The sequence below is a fragment of the Pelodiscus sinensis genome, chromosome Z (genome assembly GCF_052426305.1).
Source record: "Pelodiscus sinensis isolate ZL-2025 chromosome Z, ASM5242630v1, whole genome shotgun sequence".
In the NCBI taxonomy this organism is placed as follows: Eukaryota; Metazoa; Chordata; order Testudines; family Trionychidae; genus Pelodiscus; species Pelodiscus sinensis.
Genome location: NC_143085.1, coordinates 1,711,928 through 1,733,032, shown reverse-complemented (window position 1 = coordinate 1,733,032; position 21,105 = coordinate 1,711,928). Strand labels below are relative to the sequence as shown.

The 21,105-nt window shown below is 63.6% G+C and overlaps 1 protein-coding gene across 1 annotated transcript; it reads right to left on the bottom strand.

The window, feature by feature from the left end:
• Nucleotides 1-471: 471 nt before the first annotated feature.
• On the bottom strand, nucleotides 472-20,438 carry TBC1D10A (TBC1 domain family member 10A). The gene is made up of 9 exons (XM_075916985.2): nucleotides 20,280-20,438; nucleotides 12,457-12,556; nucleotides 8,757-8,864; nucleotides 7,330-7,436; nucleotides 4,835-4,949; nucleotides 4,411-4,476; nucleotides 3,351-3,540; nucleotides 2,724-2,878; nucleotides 472-1,293 (listed from the first exon to the last, which is right to left on the bottom strand). The coding sequence occupies exons 1-9, from the start codon at nucleotides 20,384-20,386 to the stop codon at nucleotides 907-909; spliced, it is 1,335 nt and encodes a 444-aa protein (XP_075773100.2). The 5' UTR covers nucleotides 20,387-20,438; the 3' UTR covers nucleotides 472-906.
• Nucleotides 20,439-21,105: the final 667 nt, after the last annotated feature.

Here is a 21,105-nt window from a genome sequence, read left to right as displayed (position 1 = left end):
TGAGTGTGTGTCTCTCTCTCTCTCTCTCTCTCTCTCTCTCTCTCTCTCTCTCTCTCGGCTTGGTACGATGGGTTTGTTTTGTGTGTCTGTGTGTGTGTGTGTGTGTGTGTGTGTGTGTGTGTGTGTGTGTCTCTCTCTCTCTCTCTCGGCTTGGTACGATGGGTTTGTTTTGTGTGTCTGTGTGTGTGTGTGTGTCTCTCTGCTTGGTACGATGGGTTTGTAGAGCGTGAGAGTTTGGGTCTCTCTCTCTCTCCTGGGTATGGGTATGAGTAGTGTGTGTGTCCGTCCGTCCGTCCCCTCTGGGTAGGAGGGGTTGTACCCTGAGCCCTACCAGCACGGGGGCTAGGCCCACCCAGGCCCGCTGCTTAGCCCCAGGAAGGACCCAAGACAGGGCCTAGGCCAGGAGAATTAATGCGGCTCAGCAGGGGCCGGGCTGCAGCGCCCCCCCCCCCGACGGCACCGCCACACCCCCACTTTGCATAATCGGCTTTATTGAGATTCTGTACAAAACCATTGCACCGTCTTGCCTCGACTTCCGAGGCCCCCGCGCCCAGCGCTGCACGTGGACAGGCCGAGACCGAGGAGCAGGGGGGCGGCTTCCTCGCAGGGGATACGGATACAACGGGGAAACGGACCCCCCCCTTCCACCTTGGCCGCCCGCAGCCCCCCGGGGCGGCTGCCGCACCCACGGATTTGCTCCCTTCCCCCCCGAAACCGCGCCCGTCTGGAATGTGCCAGGCCTCTCCGAGATCCGGCGGGAAACGCTCTGGCCGGGGAGGCCGATTCGGTCCCATGTCGAGCCATCAGCTTCTTGCCCAGCTGCGGCCAATCAATAAATAGGCTCCGCCCCCGGACACCCCCCCCCCCCCCCCCCCGCCCACACTGAGTCCAAGCCCGGCCGGGCCATCACAAATAGGTGTCCTCGCTCTCGCAGGAACTCAGGCTCTCCTGGGACAGGTGATGGAGTGGGGCCTCGGGCGCCGGCGGCCAGGGCCCTGCCTGGGCGCCGTTTGCCTCCGGGACGGGGCCGTTGGGTGGCCTGCCTTTCCCTTGGTCGGTCGGCTTTTTCTTCCCGCGGCCCTCGGGCGGGAGCGCCGGGCTGGGGGGCAGGATGATGGAGGGGGAAGGCTCCAGGGCCTTGCGGGAGGGGGGCTCCGCGTCGCTGATGGCTTTGGCGCCGTGCAGGCGCGGGGCGGGCCGGCTCTGTAGCTCACCGCGGGTCTCCTTCCACTTCTTGAGCTGGAGCAAGTGCTCCCGCTCGATGTGCCGCTCCGTCACCGGCAGCTCTAGGATCTGGGGGGGAGGGGGGGAGAAATAGCGCACGCTCTCAGACCCTGCCCCGGTGGAAAACCCAACCGAGCGGATGACCGTCCCCGGCACCTTCTGCCACCTGCTTGGTCCAGGCAATCCAGGCCGAATCCCACGGACGTGGGACCCCCCCCTTCTGGGCTCCGGCTCTCCTCCGGATCCCTTGCAGCTGGGGTGGCCAACCCATTTGGGGCAAAGAGTCAAGATATCAGTGGCAAAGGAAAGGGGAAAAAAGGGACTGCCCCTTTAAGAAAACAATCACGGTTGTGGAGCAAAAAAAAAATAAAATAAAATAAAAAGGACTGCCCCTTTAAGAAAATACAATCACAGTTGAGCAAATAAAAAGGATTACCCCTTTAAGAAAACACACACAGTTGCTGAGCCCCCCCCCCAAAAAAGGATTACCCCTTTAAGAGAAAACAATCACAATTGTTGAGCCAAAAAAAAAAAGATTACCCCTTTAAGAAAACACATTCACAGTTGAGCCTCCCCGCCAAAAAAGGATTGCCCCTTTAAGAAAACACATTCACAGTTGTTGAGCCAAAAAAAAAAAAAAAGGAGGATTACCCCTTTAAGAAAACATTCACAGTTGAGCCCCACCCCAAAGGATTACCCCTTTAAGAAAACACATTCACAGTTGAGCCCCACCCCAAAAAGGATTACCCCTTTAAGAAAACATTCACAGTTGAGCCCCACCCCAAAGGATTACCCCTTTAAGAAAACATTCACAGTTGAGCCCCACCCCAAAAAGGATTACCCCTTTAAGAAAACATTCACAGTTGAGCCCCACCCCAAAAAGGATTACCCCTTTAAGAAAACACATTCACAGTTGAGCCCCACCCCAAAAAGGATTACCCCTTTAAGAAAACACATTCACAGTTGAGCCCCACCCCAAAAAGGATTACCCCTTTAAGAAAACACATTCACAGTTGAGCCCCACCCCAAAAAGGATTACCCCTTTAAGAAAACAAAGAGAGGCTTTTTTGGCCACATCAGGCTCCTGGTGAGCACAGGGAGCTGGGAGGAGAGGGCCGTTTTCGGGTGCCGGGGGGGAGGGTGGTTATACGAGCCCGGAGGGAGGGGGAAGGTTGTGTGAGCAAGTTGGCCACGGCTGCCTTAAGGGACCTGTGGGGCACCGCAAAGGGGTGGGGGAACAAGACAGCGTTCCCTCTAAGCCAACGAGCAGTGCACCCACGGTGTGTGTTTCTACTGGTGGTGCACATCCCCATGCGCCTTGGTGCACCGAAAAAATTATTCCGCACACGCACAGAAAAATTCAAGGGAACGCCAGGCCGGGAAGACGCTTTTACTGGCCAGCCATGTGGCCTTGCTTGTGACCCCCGCCTGCCCCGGTGGAGGGTGGCAAGACCCCGGACTTGCCCCGGGGGGGGGGGGGGGGGACATGGACTCCTCACCTCCTGCACCAGGAAGGCCTCTTGCATGATCTTGGGGCTCAGCGCGCGCAGCCGCTCCATGGTCTCATACTGCCCCTGGCAGGACTTCAGCTTCTCGGAGGAGCCCAGCGTGTGTTTCAGCAGCACCAGCCCGACCCGGAAGAGGATCTTCACCCCTGGAAGAGCAGCGCCGCCAGCGGGTTAGAGCCACCCCGCCCCGCAGCAGCTGGGAGGTTTCCCACCACACGGCCCCGCCCCGGCCACATTTGTCATGGCAAGCAGGGATTCTCCACCCCACACCCACGGCATGCTGGGACACGGAAGAGGAGCCACCGTGCTGGGTGGGAGGTTGTCTCAAAGCAAGACCTGGGCTCAGCTATCTGGATATTCTGGTCAAAGACTCACCTCCGCCACTTCCTGTGGCGAGGAGTTCCACAGGGAAATACACAATGGTGCTTTTTAATGGAGATGGGACAAGCTGGGGCCTGAAATCCGGCCCTCCCCGGCACAAGACCAAACAGCAGCTGGGGTGAACACGTCTGCTGCGCTTTCCCACCCACGTGGAATTTTTTCCTGCCACGTGCGGAATAATTTTATCGCGCGCACCGAGGCGGGGGGGGGGGGAATGTGCACCACGCCAGGCCGAACCTTCGCAGAAGAACATGTCCCAGACGCGCAGCACGGAGCTCCAGGGCAGGGTGCGGGAGAAGGCGCACATGAACCACTCCGTCATGTAGAGGATGGGGTCGATTTTGTGCTTGCTCAGGTGCTTGTGAGCCGCCGGCGCCACCCGGCGCAGCAGCGAGAAGAGGATTTCCCCGTCCAGCTGGATCGCCTCCTGCAGGGAGAAGGCCTGAGCAAGGGGGCAGCCGCGGCGGAGGCAGCAGCTCCCAAGGGGGGCAGCCCTCCGCCACCGAACCGCGGCCTTGCCCATGTTTCTTCCTCCCCCGCAGTATTAAACAGCACCATTCCTACCCACCCTGGCTAATTCATGGGCCTCACCCCCATGAGTCTAGCGAGCACCTTTGGGAACCCATGTCAAGCCCTCAGCTCCGCCACTTCCTGCGGCGAGGAGTTCCACAGATAAATATACAATCGTGTTTTTTAATAGAGATGGGGCAAGCCCTCGAGGGGCCTCACCCCCACACATCTAGCTAGATCCTATGGGAATCCTCGTCAAAGACTGGCCTCTGCCGCTTCCTGCGGCGAGGAGTTCCACGGGTAAATATACACTGGTGTTTTTTAATGGAGATGGGGCAAGCCATCGACGGGCCTCACCCCCACACATCTAGCTAGATCCTACGGGAACCCTCGTCAAAGACTCGCCTCTGCCACTTCCTGCGGCGAGGAGTTCCACGGGTAAATACACACTGGTGTTTTTTAATGGAGATGGGGCATGCCCATATAAAGTCAGAGATCCGCTCCCAGTGCATTGTGGGAAACAGGCGGCCACCGTGGCAGGAGCCGGGCACGGCGCGCCTTGGGGAAGTGTGTGGGAGGGGAGAGAGGCATGCTGCAGGGAGCTGCAATATGGCCGTTCGTGGCTGGACTGGTCCCCCCGGGCTCCCTCTCCATTAAAAAACACGATTGTATATTTACCTATGGAACTCCTCGCCACAGGAGGTGGCGGAGGCGATGACTTGATCAGGGGGGCTGATGGGATGAGCATTGGGGCTGGGGGGGGAGGGGGGCGATGCGACTCACTCACCAGTTTCTCGCTGTAGTAGCCCGGCAGGTACTTCTCGCAGATCTGCACCAGGCACCAGAAGGCTTGCTGGGAGGGGGAGCGGGCGTTAGGGGCTGAGCCTCCAAGGGGTGGCCCCCACCCCACACACGCCCCCTCTGCAGCCTGCCCCGGGGCATCTTGGGCCGACCGGCTCCCGCTCCGGCAGTTGGCCGAGGAATCCCCGAGGCAGCTGATCCCGCCGTGGGGAGGCCTCGGCCCCTCAAAGCCCTGCCAATCCCCTCCCCCCCCGCCACGAGGGGCAGTCGCTGGGTCTGCCCCATAGTACCAGTACGGCCCGGGGGGGATGCAGGCTCTGCTGAGGAGCAATACAAGCCGCCAGCGACTCCACAAGGTTGCCGGCAGGGGACGCCCCGGCTGGGGACACCGTCGGAGGCGCGCGCCGTACCTCGGCCGGCATGTGCATGAGCAGCACGGCCGCCACCGGCGCCTGGGCCTGGCAGTAGCCCTCCTCCGGCCGGTACAGCGTGTAGGCCTTCAGCACCCGGAACAGGTCCTGCTGCCTGCGGAGACAGGGAGAGGGGGCCGGGGGGCTCCTTAGCCCCCTGCCCTCCCGGCAGGACCAAGCCCCGTCTAGACCATCCCCGAGCGACGTCTGTCCAGCCTGCTCTGAAATATCGCCGCTGATGGAGACGCCACAACCCCTCCCCCCCACAATTTATTCCAGTTTCACCACCCGGACAGGTAGGAACTTTTTCCTAATGTCCAACCTCAACCTTCCTGGCTGCAGTCTAAGCCCATTGCTGCTTGTCCCGTCCTCAGAGGCCAGGAAGAACAAGTTTTCTCCCTTCTTCTTTTAACACCCTTTTCGATACCTGAAAACGGCTCTCGTGTCCCCCCTCAGTCGTCTCCTTTCCAAACTAAACAAACCCGATTCCTTCAGCCTTCCCTAAGAGGTTGTGTCTTCTACGCTGTGCATTTTTGTGGTGCTTCTACGGACCTTCAAGTTCTCTACAGGTTTCTTAATGCGTGTCTCTCACACACGCACACCCGAGACTGAGCGCAGACACGTCACGCACACACACACACACACACACACCCCGAGACTGAGCGCAGACACGACACGCACACACACACACACACACACACACCCCGAGACTGAGCGCAGACACGACACGCACACACACACACACACACACACCCCGAGACTGAGCGCAGACACGACACGCACACACACACACACACACACCCCCCGAGACTGAGCGCAGACACGACACGCACACACACACCCACACCGAGACTCTGAGCTCAGAGACGTCACACACACCCCCCCCGAGACTGAGGGCAGAGACGTCACGCACACGCACACACCCACACCCACACCGAGACTCTGAGCTCAGAGACGTCACACACACACCCCCGAGACGTCACACATACACACACACACACACCCCCGAGACGTCACACCCCCCTCGAGACTCTGAGCTCAAGAGATGTCTCACAGACACACACAAGAATCTGAGCTCAAGAGACGTCTCACACACACACACACACACACACACAACACCCAAGACTCTGAGCTCAAGAAACGTCACACACACACCGCCAGACTGAGCTCAGAGATGTAATACCCCCCCAAGACTCTGAGCTCAGAGACGTCACACACACACACACACCCACCCCCCGAGACTCTGAGCTCAAGAGACGTCACACACACACACACACACACCCCCCGAGACTCTGAGCTCAAGAGACGTCACACACACACACCCGAGATGTCTCACACACACACACACACACACACACACACCCCCGCAGACTCTGAGCTCAGAGACGTTACACACACACACAAGAATCTGAGCTCAAGTCACTCACACACACACACACACACACACACACCTCGAGACTCAGAGCTCAAGAGACGTCACACACACACACACACCCCGAGACGTCACACACACACACACACCCCAGACTCTGAGCTCAGAGACATCACACACACACACACCCCGAGATGTCACACACACACACACCCCAGACTCTGAGCTCAGAGACATCTCACACACACACACACACCCCGAGACGTCTCACACACACACACACACCCCCGAGATGTCACACCCCCCCCCCGAGATGTCACACACACACACACACACACCCCGAGATGTCACACACACACACACCCCCCCCCCCCCGAGATGTCACACACACACACACACACCCCCGAGATGTCACACCCCCCCCCACACACACCCCCCCCGAGATGTCACACACACACACACACCCAGACTCTGAGCTCAAGAGACGTCACACACACACACACACACACCCCGAGATGTCACACACACACACACACACCCCCAGACTCTGAGCTCAAGAGACGTCACACACACACACCCACACACACCCCCAGACTCTGAGCTCAAGAGACGTCACACACACACACCCACACACACCCCCAGACTCTGAGCTCAAGAGACGTCTCACACCCACACACACACCCCCAGACTCTGAGCTCAAGAGACGTCACACACACACACACACACACACACACACCCAGACTCTGAGCTCAAGAGACGTCTCACACACACACACACACACACACACACACACACACACACACACACCCAGACTCTGAGCTCAGCCCCGTCTCCCGGGCCCTCGGGCCCCGCTCTCGCTGGGTGCGCCCTCGCCCGGCGGCCCCTCCGACCGGCAGCGTCCGCGCGGTGAGTCAGGCCGGCTCTCGGGGCGCCGCCCCCCCCGGCGCGGGCGGGAGACGCTGACTCAGGCGCCGGGCGAGGGGGAACCTGTCCCGACGCGCCGGAGCCCGAGCCTGGTGCGTGAGACGGAAACCGCAGCCGACACCCCCCCCCCCGGCTCCCCGACCTCGCCCACCCTGCTGGCCCCGAGCCCCGGCGGCCCGTCCTGGGGGGGGGCGCTCACCCGTGGCCGCCCCGCGCCACGAACATCTCGTGGAAGGGGAACTGACGGTGGAGATCCCGCTCGATCACGTCCAGCCACTTGGGGTCCCCCGGGGCAAGGTCCAGCTCCTGGGGGGCAGAGAGCACAGGAGGAAGCCGAGTTAGCCGGGGGGGGGGGCTTAGCACCCATGGGGGGGTGTAAGCTGAGGGCAGGCCAGTGGGGGGTAACTCAGCACTCGGGGGGGGGGGAAGTCAGTGTCCCTGGGGGGGAGATCAGGGCAGGCCAGTGGGGGGTAACTCAGCACTCGGGGGGGGGGGGGAAGTCAGTGTCCTGGGGGGGAGATCAGGGCAGGCCAGTGGGGGGTAACTCAGCACGTGGGGGGTAACTCAGCACTCGGGGGGGGGGGGAAGTCAGTGTCCTGGGGGGGAGGTCAGGGCAGGCCAGTGGGGGGTAACTCAGCACTCGGGGGGGAAGTCAGTGTCCTGGGGGGGAGGTCAGGGCAGGCCAGTGGGGGGTAACTCAGCACTCGGGGGGGGGGGGAAGTCAGTGTCCTGGGGGGGAGATCAGGGCAGGCCAGTGGGGGGTAACTCAGCACTCGGGGGGGAAGTCAGTGTCCTGGGGGGGAGGTCAGGGCAGGCCAGTGGGGGGTAACTCAGCACTCGGGGGGGAAGTCAGTGTCCTGGGGGGGAGATCAGGGCAGGCCAGTGGGGGGTAACTCAGCACTCGGGGGGGAAGTCAGTGTCCTGGGGGGGAGATCAGGGCAGGCCAGTGGGGGGTAACTCAGCACTCGGGGGGGGAAGTCAGTGTCCTGGGGGGGAGATCAGGGCAGGCCAGTGGGGGGAACTCAGCACTCGGGGGGGAAGTCAGTGTCCCTGGGGGGGAGATCAGGGCAGGCCAGTGGGGGGTAACTCAGCACTCGGGGGGGAAGTCAGTGTCCTGGGGGGGAGATCTCAGCACTCGGGGGGGAAGTCAGTGTCCCTGGGGGGGAGATCAGGGCAGGCCAGTGGGGGTAACTCAGCACTCGGGGGGGAAGTCAGTGTCCTGGGGGGGAGATCAGGGCAGGCCAGTGGGGGGTAACTCAGCACTCGGGGGGGAAGTCAGTGTCCTGGGGGGGAGATCAGGGCAGGCCAGTGGGGGGTAACTCAGCACTCGGGGGGGAAGTCAGTGTCCTGGGGGGGAGATCAGGGCAGGCCAGTGGGGGGTAACTCAGCACTCGGGGGGGAAGTCAGTGTCCTGGGGGGGAGGTCAGGGCAGGCCAGTGGGGGGTAACTCAGCACTCGGGGGGGAAGTCAGTGTCCTGGGGGGGAGATCAGGGCAGGCCGGGGGGAACTCAGTGCTCGGGGGGGGGTAAAAAAGGCCGGCCAAGGAGGGGGAGGGGAAAGGCAGGGGCCCCGGGAGCCCCCCCCCGGCGGGTCCCCGAGGCCGGGCCCACGCGGCGAGCGGCTTACGTCAAACCTGCCGAGGTTCTGCTCCAGCTTGACCTTGCCGCCCGACAGGTACTGCCAGCCCCGGCCCCGCAGGGAGGGCGGGATGCCCTTCTGGCACCGCAGCCGGATCTGCCGGGGTAAAGGGAGACCCAGCGCGTCAGCCGCGTCCCCGGGGCAGAAACCGGGCCCCCCCCCCGAAGCGTTTCCAGCCCCAGGCTCATTTTTCCCGCCCGCGTGCGGAATCAATTTTATCGGTGCACCGTGGCGCGTGGGACCGTGCCCCGGAACGGGGGAAAACCCGCACACACCGTGCGGGGGTGGTCTTGGAAACTCTCTCCTCCCCCCGATCGCAGACCGTCCCCCCCCCCCCCCCGCTGCTAACAGAAATTCAGAGCAGGCCGGGAATTCCCGGGGAGCCCAGGACCCGCCTTCCCCAGCTGGCAGGACACGGCCAGGACACGCACAAAAAACGACAGGGCCGTGGCTTGGATCAACAGCCCTTCCCACCGCTGGGCCGGACTTCCCAGACAGCTGGCGGGCCCGGCTTTGGGGCCCAGGAATTGGCAGAGCACAGCAGATCGGAGACACCTTCCCCCGCCAATATCCGGTCTGGATAGCAGCCAGCGCCAGCGATTTCAGGTGCAAAAAATAAAAATAAAAATAAAAATAAAAAATAATAAAAATAAATAAATAAATAAACCCCATCAGCCAGCAGTTCTGGGGTAACTGGGACGTTTCTTCCCAGCGCCCCGCTGGCTAGGAGCTGGCACGGATAGGGACTCGCTAGAAGTGGCTAATCCCGGCCTGAATCCCCTACGTTTCGGGCCCACGTCCTGCAGCAGGGAGTTCCGCAGATTAACGGGGCCCGGGAGCCTCTCAAAGGGCTTCTGCTGAGCCGGGCGGATGCAGCGACATCTTCCCGTGCCTGCGGCGTCGCATCGCACCCGCTGCCCCCCCCCCCCCGACCCCAGCGCCCCAAGCGGTGGAGGGAGGAGGGAAAACGCCGGCAAATGTGTCAAAAGTCCACAGCTTGCCGCAGGCCGGGGATACACCTGTTCAGCTGGGACCGAAGTCCGAATCGGGAGCAGCTGGCCGCCTGCCCGACAGCTGGAAACAGACACAATCCGGCGGCGGGGGGGGAGGAGAACAAGTTTTTATCAGCGAGAATACCTCCCCCCCCCCATCATCTGCCACGGGACGTGGCAGATTCTCCGGCCTGGGAATTTTTTAAGCCACGGAGGAAGCGTCTCCGGCCAGGAATCGGTGGCCGGTCAGACTGGAAAATCCGAGGTTTCCTTAACAGGACGTGCCACACAACTGCCCGGCCCGGAGGGGGGATTTCGGGGCAGTAGGGGAAGGGTGAAAAACTTGGCAGCCTGGCCCCACTGGAACTGGGGGGCAGGGGGGGTGAAGTCAGGGCCACAAATCCAGGCCCCCGTCGGGATCAAGCCGAACCCTCTCCCCCCAAGCAGGTGACTTAGTGGGAACGTCGGTACGAAGAGGGAAACTGAGGCTCAACGCGAGGGTCGTCGGGCCTGATCCTCCCCAGAAGCAGCTGCAACCGGGCCGGCTCCGAGGAGCGCACCCGACCGCCGCTTGCGGGGCAGATGCGGTGCCGGAAACCCAGCGCCCAGGCGGCTGCAGCGCCCACGACCCGCCAGGACTCCGGCTACGGGGCAGAGTTGTGGTGTCTCGTGCCGGGCCGGTGTCCCCGACGAGTGCCAGGGCCCGGCCGGAGGATACTCGCGGCACGGACCAGCCCCTCTCCAGGTCCACGCCAGGATCCGGGGAACGGAGCTTCCCGGATCACACACAAAGCTTACGTCCAACACCACCGGTTTGAGCCAACAGCGTCTGAGCCGAACGTGACCCGGCACCAAAACGGGGCCTTTCCCCTCCCGGCAAGCTGGGCGTGAGGACGGTTTCGGGGCATCGGGATTCTCCGGAAAGAGACGGAGAAATCGGAGAGCTACAATAATCGCGAACGGTCTAGAAAAACAGCACCTCTCCGGGAAGAGCGAAAAAATCGGGCTGGTTTCGTTGGGAAAGGAGACGACCGAGGGACAGGAGAGAGGTTTGCTGGGATCTAAAAGGGCGGCGTAAGGAGGAGGGAGAAAAATTGTTCCTCTTGGCCTCTGAGGATAGACCAAGAAGCAACGGGCGTAAATTGCCGTAAGGGAGGGTGACGTTGGACAATCGGAAAAACTTCCCAACTGTCCAGATGCTGAAACGCCGGAATAAATCGCCCAGGGAAAATGTGGCGTTTCCATCGCCGGAGATATCGAAGAACAGGTTGGAGAGACACCGGACGATCTAGATCGGTGTTTCTCAACCAGGGGTCCGAATTCCCTTAGGGGGACTCGAGCGAAGTCGGGGGACGGCCGTCAACACAACCGACACTTGGTGAAAACTGGATTTGTGTTGTGACCGCGCGTGATTAGTTTGGGGATTTTCACGCCCACAAATTTCATCGCCCGCCTGGCTACGATGAAGTTGTTTAAATAAACGGTAGAGAAAAAAAAAAAATGTGTGTTTGAAAACCGTAGGGACTGGGGGTACTTACAATTTTGGGGGGGGGGAAAAAGGGGTACTTTATAAAGAAAAAGATCCGTGTTTCTTAAACTTTTTTAGACCGAGGAACACCAAATAATTTTTTTTTAAATGAGGAACATCAATGATTTTTTTGTTGAGCAAAAAAAGGGGGGGGGGGGGGGGAGGCGGGGGGGAAGGGTCGGGGAAGTTAATGAGCAAAAAAAGGGGGCAGGGGGGAAGGGTCGGGGGAAAGGTATTGGGGGGAAGTTATTGAGGGGGGAAGGGTCGGGGAAAGTTATTGAGCAAAAACGGGGGAGTGGGGGAAAAAGTTGGGGGGAGTTATTGAGGGGGGAAGGGTCGGGGGAAGTTATTGAGCAAAAAAAGGGGGTCGGGGGGCAGGGGAAAAAAAAAAAAATTGGGGGGAAGTTATTGGGGGGAGGGGAGGGAAGGGAAGGGGCGGGGGAAAAGTTATTGAGCAAAAAAGTGGGGGCGGGGGAAAAAGTTGGGGGAAGTTATCGAGGGGAGAAAGGGCCGGGGGGGAAGTTATTGAGCTAAAAAAATAGTGGCGGGGGAAAAAGTTGCGGGGGAGATTATGGAGGGGGGGAAAAAAGGGTCAGGGGAAGTTACTGAGCCAAAAAAAAAAAAAGTCGCCCGCCCCTTTAAGGGCGGCCATTTTGAACTCTGTCGGCGTGCCACGGAACGCAGTGTGAGAACCACCGATCTAGACGGCGATGGGTCGCGCCGGGAGGGCGGGGGACTGGACTCGATGCCCTCGCGAGGGCCCAGCCAGACGCGCTGAGCGCCCAGGATGCGCACCGGGTGGCGCGTTCGAGGTGGCCACGAAAACGCCCCCGCGCACGGCGAACGCTCCCGCCCGGGGGCGGCCGTGAAACTGACGAGGCGAACCCAGAGGCAGGCAGCTGGCCCCACAGGAGTGCAACCGTGAACTGGATCAGATCGGTTAACCTAACGGTGGGGGGGGGGGGGGGGGGGGAAATAGGAAGGCGGAGGGAGAAATGTGCGGAATAAATTTTGTCGCATGCACCGAGGCCCGAGCAGATGTGCACCACCCGGAGACACACCTGCATCCGGCTGTGGGCGCTCTGGGGCGCCCCTCTCCTGGACGCCCGCCCAAGTGCCCAGCTTACAGGGAATGCTGGGAAAAGAACGTCGCGGGGGGGGCACTCACCTTCTTGTGCCTCTTGGCCATCCACTTGTCCCAGTTGTTCAGCATATCCAGCCATTTCGACTCCCGTTGTCTCAGCACCTCCAGCGGCACCTCCTCCAGCCTGGGGAGAGACGGTGTCACCGAGCCGGGCTCCCCGACTCCTCGGCAAGACCCGGGACCCCGCCCGCCCCCAACCCTCTTCCGGGGCGTATGCGGCTGGACGTCGGAGCTACGACCCGGGGCGGGGTTCAGGGCCGTGCTCGGGGCAGGATAAACCTGGCAGCGGGTTTCCTCTCTTCCCCTCTCCTCGCCCGCCAGCACAACGCCCACGCCAGCCCCCGTGCGAAGGCGGCCGGCCAGCCAGCACAATCCAGACGCCAGCCCCCGTGCGAAGGCGGCCGGCCAGCCAGCACAATCCAGACGCCAGCCCCCGTGCGAAGGCGGCCGGCCAGCCAGCACAATCCAGACGCCAGCCCCCGTGCGAAGGCGGCCGGCCAGCCAGCACAATCCAGACGCCAGCCCCCGTGCGAAGGCGGCCGGCCAGCCAGCACAATCCAGACGCCAGCCCCCGTGCGAAGGCGGCCGGCCAGCCAGCCAGCACAATCCAGACGCCAGCCCCCGTGCGAAGGCGGCCGGCCAGCCAGCACAATCCAGACACCAGCCCCCGTGCGAAGGCGGCCGGCTAGCCAGCACAATCCAGACGCCAGCCCCCGTGCGAAGGCGGCCGGCCAGCCAGCACAATCCAGACGCCAGCCCCCGTGCGAAGGCGGCCGGCCAGCCAGCACAATCCAGACACCAGCCCCCGTGCGAAGGCGGCCGGCCAGCCAGCACAATCCAGACGCCAGCCCCCGTGCGAAGGCGGCCGGCCAGCCAGCACAATCCAGACGCCAGCCCCCGTGCGAAGGCGGCCGGCCAGCCAGCACAATCCAGACGCCAGCCCCCGTGCGAAGGCGGCCGGCCAGCCAGCACAATCCAGACGCCAGCCCCCGTGCGAAGGCGGCCGGCCAGCACAACGCCAATGCTGGCCCCGTGCAAAGGAGGTCGGCCAGCCAGTCCAACCCAGATGCCAGCCCTCGTGCAAAGGAGACCAGCCAGCACAACGCCCACGGCCCCCTGACAACCCAAGAAGCCGGCCAAGCATTCAAATCTCCCCCAGGGGGGAAGACGGGTGAGCCAGGCCCCCCACGGGGGAGCCAAAGCCCTGACTCCGTGGGGATGGGCACGCGGGGGGGAGGGGCTGCTTACGAATCCGTCCTATTTCGCCGCTCCTGTGGCACGTTGGAGGAAGCAGCAACTTCCTGGAGGACATGGGGGGGGGCAGAACACCCCACACGGCCGGAACAGCAGCCAAGGGGAGGTACCGATTCCCTGAAAGTCTACCGAGCCGGGGGGTCGAAGGGAAGGGAGGATTCCCAAACAGCGCCCCCGCCGAAAAGCACAGACCCCACGATTCGCTCCCCGCCCTCCTCCTGGCCCCAGAAACGAACCCGCCGCTGCCTCCGAGGTCAGCCCCGAACTGGGTCCCTAAGATCCCGCTATCAGCGCGAGCCAGGCACCCCACAACCACGTCACAGCAGAGTCCGAGGTAGCCGGGAGGTAGCCGCGTACAGCGCCGTGCACACAGATGGCCCGAAGCCGGGGGGTGTTATAAACGATGGTGCCCGTAGACGCCTCCGCCCACTAGGCAGCACTGCCCGGCTGCCGTGCCAAGCCAACGGGCCACCAGCGGCCTCCCTCTCCCCTGGGTGTCGCCGCAGAAACCAGGCCGGCCGGGAGCAAGTTGCCAAACCGGATTCCCACCGACACGGAGCAGGTCGGGCGCATTCCACCGAGGCCGGGGCCAATCGGGTCAGGCAGGGCGGGGAGCTAGCTGGCAGGATCTCTCCGCTAGGCCGCACAGCCCGTCCGGATCACTCCGACGAACCGCGGGCGCGTGCAGCACCCCGGCCTCGCACGTGGAACGCCAGCCGGGCCGCCGGAAGAAACAGACGGCCAGGGACGCACGCAGGGAAGGACATACAGATCTCACGCCTCTTCTCGGTCCGGCGGACACACCGGCATTAAGAACCCCGAGCCGGCTCCACCCCGCCAGGGAGAGAGAAGACGGAGAATATCTGATCGCCCCGATATAAATCCAGGGGACGCCCACATCTGGAACGCGGCGTACAGATGTGGTCTCCTCACCACCAAAAAGATCTCCTGGCCTTGGAAAAGGGCAACGAAAATGATTCGGGGTTTGGAACGGGTCCCCCTAGGAAGAGAGATTAAAAAGACGGGGACTTTTCAGCTTAGGAAAAAGGAGACTGGGGGGGGGGGGGGGGGTATAAAAACATGAGTGACGTGGCGAGGGTGAATAAAAAACGGGATCGACTTGTTCCCGTACGATAAGAACGAGAGGACGCCAAATGAAATTAACGGGCCGCAGGTTTAAAACCTCGTAAAAGGATGTTTTTCTTCACACAGAGTACCGTTAACCTGTGGAACTCCTCGCCGCAGGAGGCCGCGGAGGGTAGGACTATCACAGAGTTTAAAAGAGAGCTGGATACATTCATGGAGGGTAGGGTCCCTCACAGGCGATTAGGAATGGGGTGCCTGGCCTCTGTTTGGCAGAGGCCGGAGACGGATGGCAGGAGATAAAGCGCTTGGTCGTTGTCTTCGGGCCACCTGGCACTGGTCACGGCTGCTCTTATGTTCGTCTCCCGGAGCCCCGCCCCGCCAGCCCCCCCTCCCGCTCCAGGTTTGTGCGGCTCTTCTCCGCATTGCGGTGCTGGCGTTTGAGTGTGTCTCCGATTTCCCCGACGGCAGGGCAATTCATGCCCTTGCAACGAAGGAAGGACACACGAGTGGGGGGGGGGGGGGGAGTCTGGGTCCACCCCCAGGCCTGTCTACACAGCCTCCAGGCCATTCCAAAACACGTGTGCGCCTGCTAGGCAAAACGTTATCCGGCGAATCGCCGAGCCGAAACCCGCACGGCGCCACATAGGGGGTGGGAAGCCAGGCGGTGAAGCGTGGACCGTCAACGTTCACCAGCTCGCACGCCGGCGTGCGCGGCGCGAGCTCCGGGCGCAATGCCGGGCGCGAGATCCGGAGGGCTTCGTTCTCGGCAGAGAGCGCGCTCAGCGGTTCGAGACCGGACGCAGCTGCCGATTTTTAAAAATAGCCCAGGCCGGCTCCGTGACATCTTTACCAAAAGGTCAGCCCTGGCCCCGGGGCATTGGATTGTACGACAAATCCGTGGCCAAAACCACAGCCCACGTGACGCCCGCGATTCTCCCGGTCCTACAGGAGCGTCGAGACGCCAGGCAGGTTTGCAGAGGAGGCGAAAAATGCTCAAAAAGGGCAACGTATTTGTAGCTATTTCAGCTACGGCAGAAAGGAGAGACCGTCCCTTCCCAGGGAACAGCTGGGTACCACGTAGCTCCTGCCACATGGTCTAGTGGTTCCCAAACTTGTCGGGATCCATGCCCCCGTTTTGATGTTTGAGAAACCCTCAGCCCCACCCCACCACCTCTGCCCAAAAAAATAGCAGCAAAACGTGTGGAGGAAATAAAAAGGAACTGGCCGGGGACGGAAAAAAAATAACAGCATAACTTGTTGAGCAAAAAAAAAAAAAAAAAAAAGTTGCCCTTTTAAGAGCAGAGCTGGCGTTGCCCTTTTAAGGTCTTTGTAGAGTCTGCAGGCTTTTTCCAGGCTTTTTCTTGGGGGGGGGGGATTGCCGGGGGGAGGCTTGGTCACCTTGCACCCCTCCCCCAGAATTTCTTCACGCCTGCCCCCCGGTTTGGGAACCTACGGACTAATCGAACAGGCAATTCATCGAAATGTAACGGCCCTATTAACCCAGACCCACGCAGTAAGGGTGGGCCCCATGCCACGCAAACACGGACATCGATGAAAGTAGGAGAGAGACACACTTGGAGGGCACAGCTAGATCCGTGTCTCTCAACGTTTTTTTTTTTTTTTATAAAGTACCCCTTTTAAAAAAAAAGGTATAAGTATCCCCAGTACCTCGTTTTCAGACCGTTTTTTTTCCCCTACTGTTGCCACACATTTGATTAAATGCAGGCGATGAAATTTTGGGGTGTAAAAAGTCAAAAAAAGGATAACGCGCTGCCAAACTGAAAACAAAAATTCAGTTTTCGCCAAATTTCAGTTGTAGGGATGTACCCCCCCAGACTTCTCTCAAGTCCCCCTGAGAAACACTGGTCCAGACAACGTTTTATTTTCGAAAGAGGACGTGCAAACGCCGCAGGAACTTGCATAGCCTCTTCCGATTGCTTTTTCGAAAGCGAAAGCAGTCGGGATGCGGGTTTTTTCGGGGAAAAACCACCTTTTTTTTCCGAAAAACCACTCTTCCTGAAAAAAGGTTTATGCGGTTTTTTCGGAAAAGGGGTGTTTTTTCTGAACCCCTCCTCCCCCCGGTGTGGAGACTTTCACTTTCGAAAGACCCGCTTTCGAACACGCGATCTGAAGAAGAGACGCCAATTCCCACGGACTGCGCAGATCCTCTTTCGAAAATAAAAACGTGCTCGTAGGGGGTAGGAACCGACTCGCACAGCCCAATTATCCCTGCGGGAGTACCTGCTCCGGGATTTGGCGCAAGGATCTGCCCTGAAGGACCAAGCACGAGCCAACTCCAGACCCCGTAAAGGTAACGGGCCACTTCTAAGGACACGGCACGGAGGGGTCGCTGCAGCAGGTTTCGTGGCTGCTCGGTATTAGGCAAGTTCTCTTAAATATGCACAACCAACCAACTGGGGCTTCCCTTGGGCACGAGCCAAGCACCGGCAGCCGCACCACAGAGGGGCCACGCGCTCCCTCCGATCGGGGCTCACAGGGCCGGCGGGCCGGCTCTGGAAAAGCCACGCAGACGCACGCCGGGCGGTGAACGGGCGCCAGGTTCCCAACCCAGGGCTCTTCCCTGTTTTCCTTCCCCCAGTTCCTACGCCGGGGCTGCCAAGATCAGCAGGCCGGGGGGAGGGGCGACCGGATTGCAGCTGTGCCGAAGGGCTGGTGGCCCCCCCCACACACACCGTTGGGGGGAGGCGCCCCACCGGGCCAGGAAGCCAAGCAGGAAAGGGAGCCGGTTTGCCCAGAGATTTGAGACAACGCAGATCTGCCGGCGCGCACGAGCACTCCCAACGCCACGCCGCTGGCAAGGAAACAGGAGGGTGGGGTCCGCCCCCCCCCCCGCTCCCCCCAAATACCAGAAAGGATTGTTTATTCCCCGGCTGATTTATCTCCTGCAGCTTCGCTCTTCCCAGGCACCGGGATCGGCTTTTGCCGCCCGGAGAAGGGCCTTGCGGGCATCAGACCCTCCCTCTCTCCCACGATGTGCCCCCCCAGATCACCCCCTTTTTAAGACCCCCCCCCAGTTACACCTCCATCATTACACACGAGTTACACCACCAGCCTCGTGAGCCTGGGACAGCGGGAACCCCAGCGCCCCAAACCCACAGACGGGGAGGGCCCGTCCCCCCCAGCATCCCACGCTCCAAAGACAAGCGTCCCCCGTTATCCCTGGAAGGGACGAGGCAGGGTCCCCCCAAACAGGAGCTAAGTGTCAAGGGGGCACAGGGGCAGAGGGATCGCCCCAGGGGGCAGCATGGGGGGGGCTGGGGGAGAGTTTTCCAGAGGTACAGCCCCGGGGGGGGAAGGGGGGGAAGAGAGGTCGGGGGAAGAGGGGACTCTACCCCATAAAGCACAACTCCAGCCCCCTCCCCGGTTCCGTTTGGGGGAGCAACATCACCCTCCCGCCCCACTGCCTTCCTGGCACGCCTGGGTACGCTGGGGAAGGGGATCCCCAGGACTGGAGGAAGTGGGGCTGGGGAAGAGGGACGGGTCTGTGTGGGGGCGGGGTGTCCCGGGACTCACAGCTCGCTAGAGTTCCCGGGGGGATAACCAGAGGATTCTGGGGGGCTAATGGGGGAGTAACTGAGGGGTCCCAGCACTCGCAGCCCCGCCGTGCTCAGGGGAAGGGGTGTCACGGGGGGGGGCTGTTCCTGGGTGGAATCCGGGGGGGGGGGGGGTCCCGACACTCACAGCCTCGCCGCGCTCTGGGGAGGGAGGTCCCAGGGGGGATAGGAGGGTCCGAGGGGGGTTGCCAAGGGGATATCGAGGGGGGTTCCCAGTACTCACGGCCCCGCCGCGCTCTGGGGAGGGGGGTTCCCGAGGGGGGTCCCGGGGGGGGGTTCCCAAGGGAGGTCCCAGGGGGGTACAAGGGGGGTCCGAGGGGAGTTCCCAGCAGGGGGGGGTCCGAGGGGGGGGGGGGAGTCCAAGGGGAGTTCCCGGCAGGGGGGTCCCAGCCCTCAGGGCCCCACCGTGCTCTGGGGAGGGGGGTTCCGGGGGGGTCCGAGGGGGGGGCCCAGGGGAGGTTCCGGGGGGGGGTGGGGGGGGGGTCCCGGCACTCAGGGCCCCGCCGCGCTCTGGGGAGGGGGGTCCCCGGGGGGGTCCGAGGGGGGGGCCCAGGGGGGGGTCCGAGGGGGGCCCAGGGGGGGGGTCCAGGGGGGGAGTCCCGACACTCACGGCCCCGCCGCGCTCTGGGGAGGGGGGTTCCGGGGGGGTCCCCGGGAGGGGGGGCCCAGGGGAGGGTCCCGGGGGGGGGGGGGGGGGGGAGTCCAGGGGGGGGTCCCGACACTCACGGCCCCGCCGCGCTCTGGGGAGGGGGGTTCCGGGGGGGGGGTCCGAGGGGGGCCCAGGGGGGTTCCCGGGGGGGGTCCGAGGGGGGGGTTCCGGGGGGGCCCCGCCCCCTGGGGGGGGGGTTCCGGGGGGGGGGGGGGGAGGTACGGGGGGGGGTCCCGACACTCACGGCCCCGCCGCGCTCTGGGGAGGGGGGTTCCCGGGGGGGTCCGAGGGGGGGAGGCCCGGGGGTCCCGGGGGGGCCCAGGGGGGGTTCCCGGGGGGGGCCCAGGGGGGGTCCCCGGGGGGGTCCCGGGGGGGGGGGGGGTTCCCGGGGGGCTCAGGGGGGGTCCCGACACTCACGGCCCCGCCGCGCTCTGGGGAGGGGGGGCCCGGGGGGGGGGGGTCCAGGGGGGGGGGAGGGCCCAGGGGGGGGTTCCCCGGGGGGGGGTCCGAGGGGGGGAGTTCCCGGGGGGGTCCGAGGGGGGGTCCCGGGGGGGGGTTCCCGGGGGGGGGTCCCGGGGGGGGTCCCGGACCGGGGGGGTCTGGGGGGGGGGTTCCCGGGGGGGCGGGGGGGTCCAGGGGGGGTCCGGGGGGGGAGGGGGGTTCCCGGGGGGGGGGAGGGGGGGGTTCCCGGGGGACGGGGGGGGGGCCCAGGGGGGTTCCCGGCGGGGGGGGGGGGGGGTCCCGGGGGAAGGGGGGTCCCGGGGGGGCAGGGGGGGTCCCGACACTCACGGCCCCGCCGCGCTCTGGGGAGGGGGTTCCCGGGGGGGGGTCCGAGGGGGGGAGGCCCAGGGGGGGTTCCGGCGGGGGGGCCCAGGGGGAGGGGGGTTCCCGGGGGGGGGGGGGGGTTCCCGGGGGGGGTAGGAGGGGTCCGGGGGGGTCCCGACACTCACGGCCCCGCCGCGCTCTGGGGAGGGGGGTCCCGGGGGGGGCAGGGGGGTCGGGGGGTTCCCGGGGGGGTAGGGGGGGGGGGGGGTTCCCGGGGGGGGGGGCAGGGGGGGGGAGGGGGGGTCCGGGGGGGGGTCCGGGGGGGGGCCAGGGGGGGACAGGGGGGGGTCAGGGGGGGCCCCGGGGGGCCCTGGGGGGGGGGGTTCCCGGGGGGGCTCCGAGGGGGGGCCCAGGGGGGTTCCCGGGGGGGGGAGTAGGGGGGGTCCGAGGGGGGGTCCGACACTCACGGCCCCGCCGCGCTCTGGGGAGGGGGGTCCCGGGGGGGTCCCGACACTCACGGCCCCGCCGCGCTCTGGCCGCCCTCCAGGAAGCCGAACTTGTCGACGCGGCGCTCCCCGCTCCCCCGCCCGGCCGGGTCCCCGCTGGCGCCCCGGCTCTGGGCCATCGCGCCGCCCGGCCCGGCCCGAGAGGCCGCTGCTCCCCCGCCCGCGCCGCGCCGCGCCCATTGGCGGGGAGGAGCCGGCGCCCGCCACGCCCCCGCGCGCCCATTGGCCGGGGCGGCCGAAGGGGCGGGGTCGCTGGGCGCTCGCCTCCCCCGCCCCCTCCAGCCAGTCGGCGAGCAGGGCTCGGCCCAGCGGGACGCTGATTGGTCGCTCTCGAAGAGCACCGCCCTCCTCACGCAGCGGCTGGGCTGCCAATCATCAACCCTCCCTCTCCGCCCCCCCTCCCGGCTAACCACGGGCACGTGACGTGGCGCGTCTGAACAGCTGGGGGCACGTGGGCTGGCGTCTGTGAACAGCTGGGGGCTGGCACATCTGTGAACAGCTGGGAGCACATGGGCTGGCATCTGAACAGCTGGGGGCAAGTGGTCTGGCACATCTGTGAACAGCTGGGGGCACATGGGCTGGCATCTGAACAGCTGGGGGCTGGCACATCTGTGAACAGCTGGAGGCTGGCACATCTGTGAACAGCTGGGGGCACATGGGCTGGCATCTGAACAGCTGGGGGCAAGTGGTCTGGCACATCTGTGAACAGCTGGAGGCTGGCACATCTGAGAACAGCTGGGAGCTCATGGGCTGGACCATCTGTGAACAGCTGGGGGGGCACTTAAGCTGAAGTGCTGTGAACAGCGGGGGGCTTATAGGCTGGCACATCTATGTACAG

What these genes read in the sequence shown, in the direction of transcription:
- TBC1D10A (XM_075916985.2), bottom strand. Translation starts at nt 20,386, where the DNA reads ATGGCCCAGAGCCGGGGCGCCAGCGGGGACCCGGCCGGGCGGGGGAGC. An exon ending in GCTACTACAGCGAGAAACTG is followed by an intron (nt 3,541 to 4,410) that starts GTGAGTGAGTCG and finishes TTCTCCCTGCAG; the next exon opens with GAGGCGATCCAGCTGGACGG. An exon ending in GGACATGTTCTTCTGCGAAG is followed by an intron (nt 2,879 to 3,350) that starts GTTCGGCCTGGC and finishes CTGCTCTTCCAG; the next exon opens with GGGTGAAGATCCTCTTCCGG.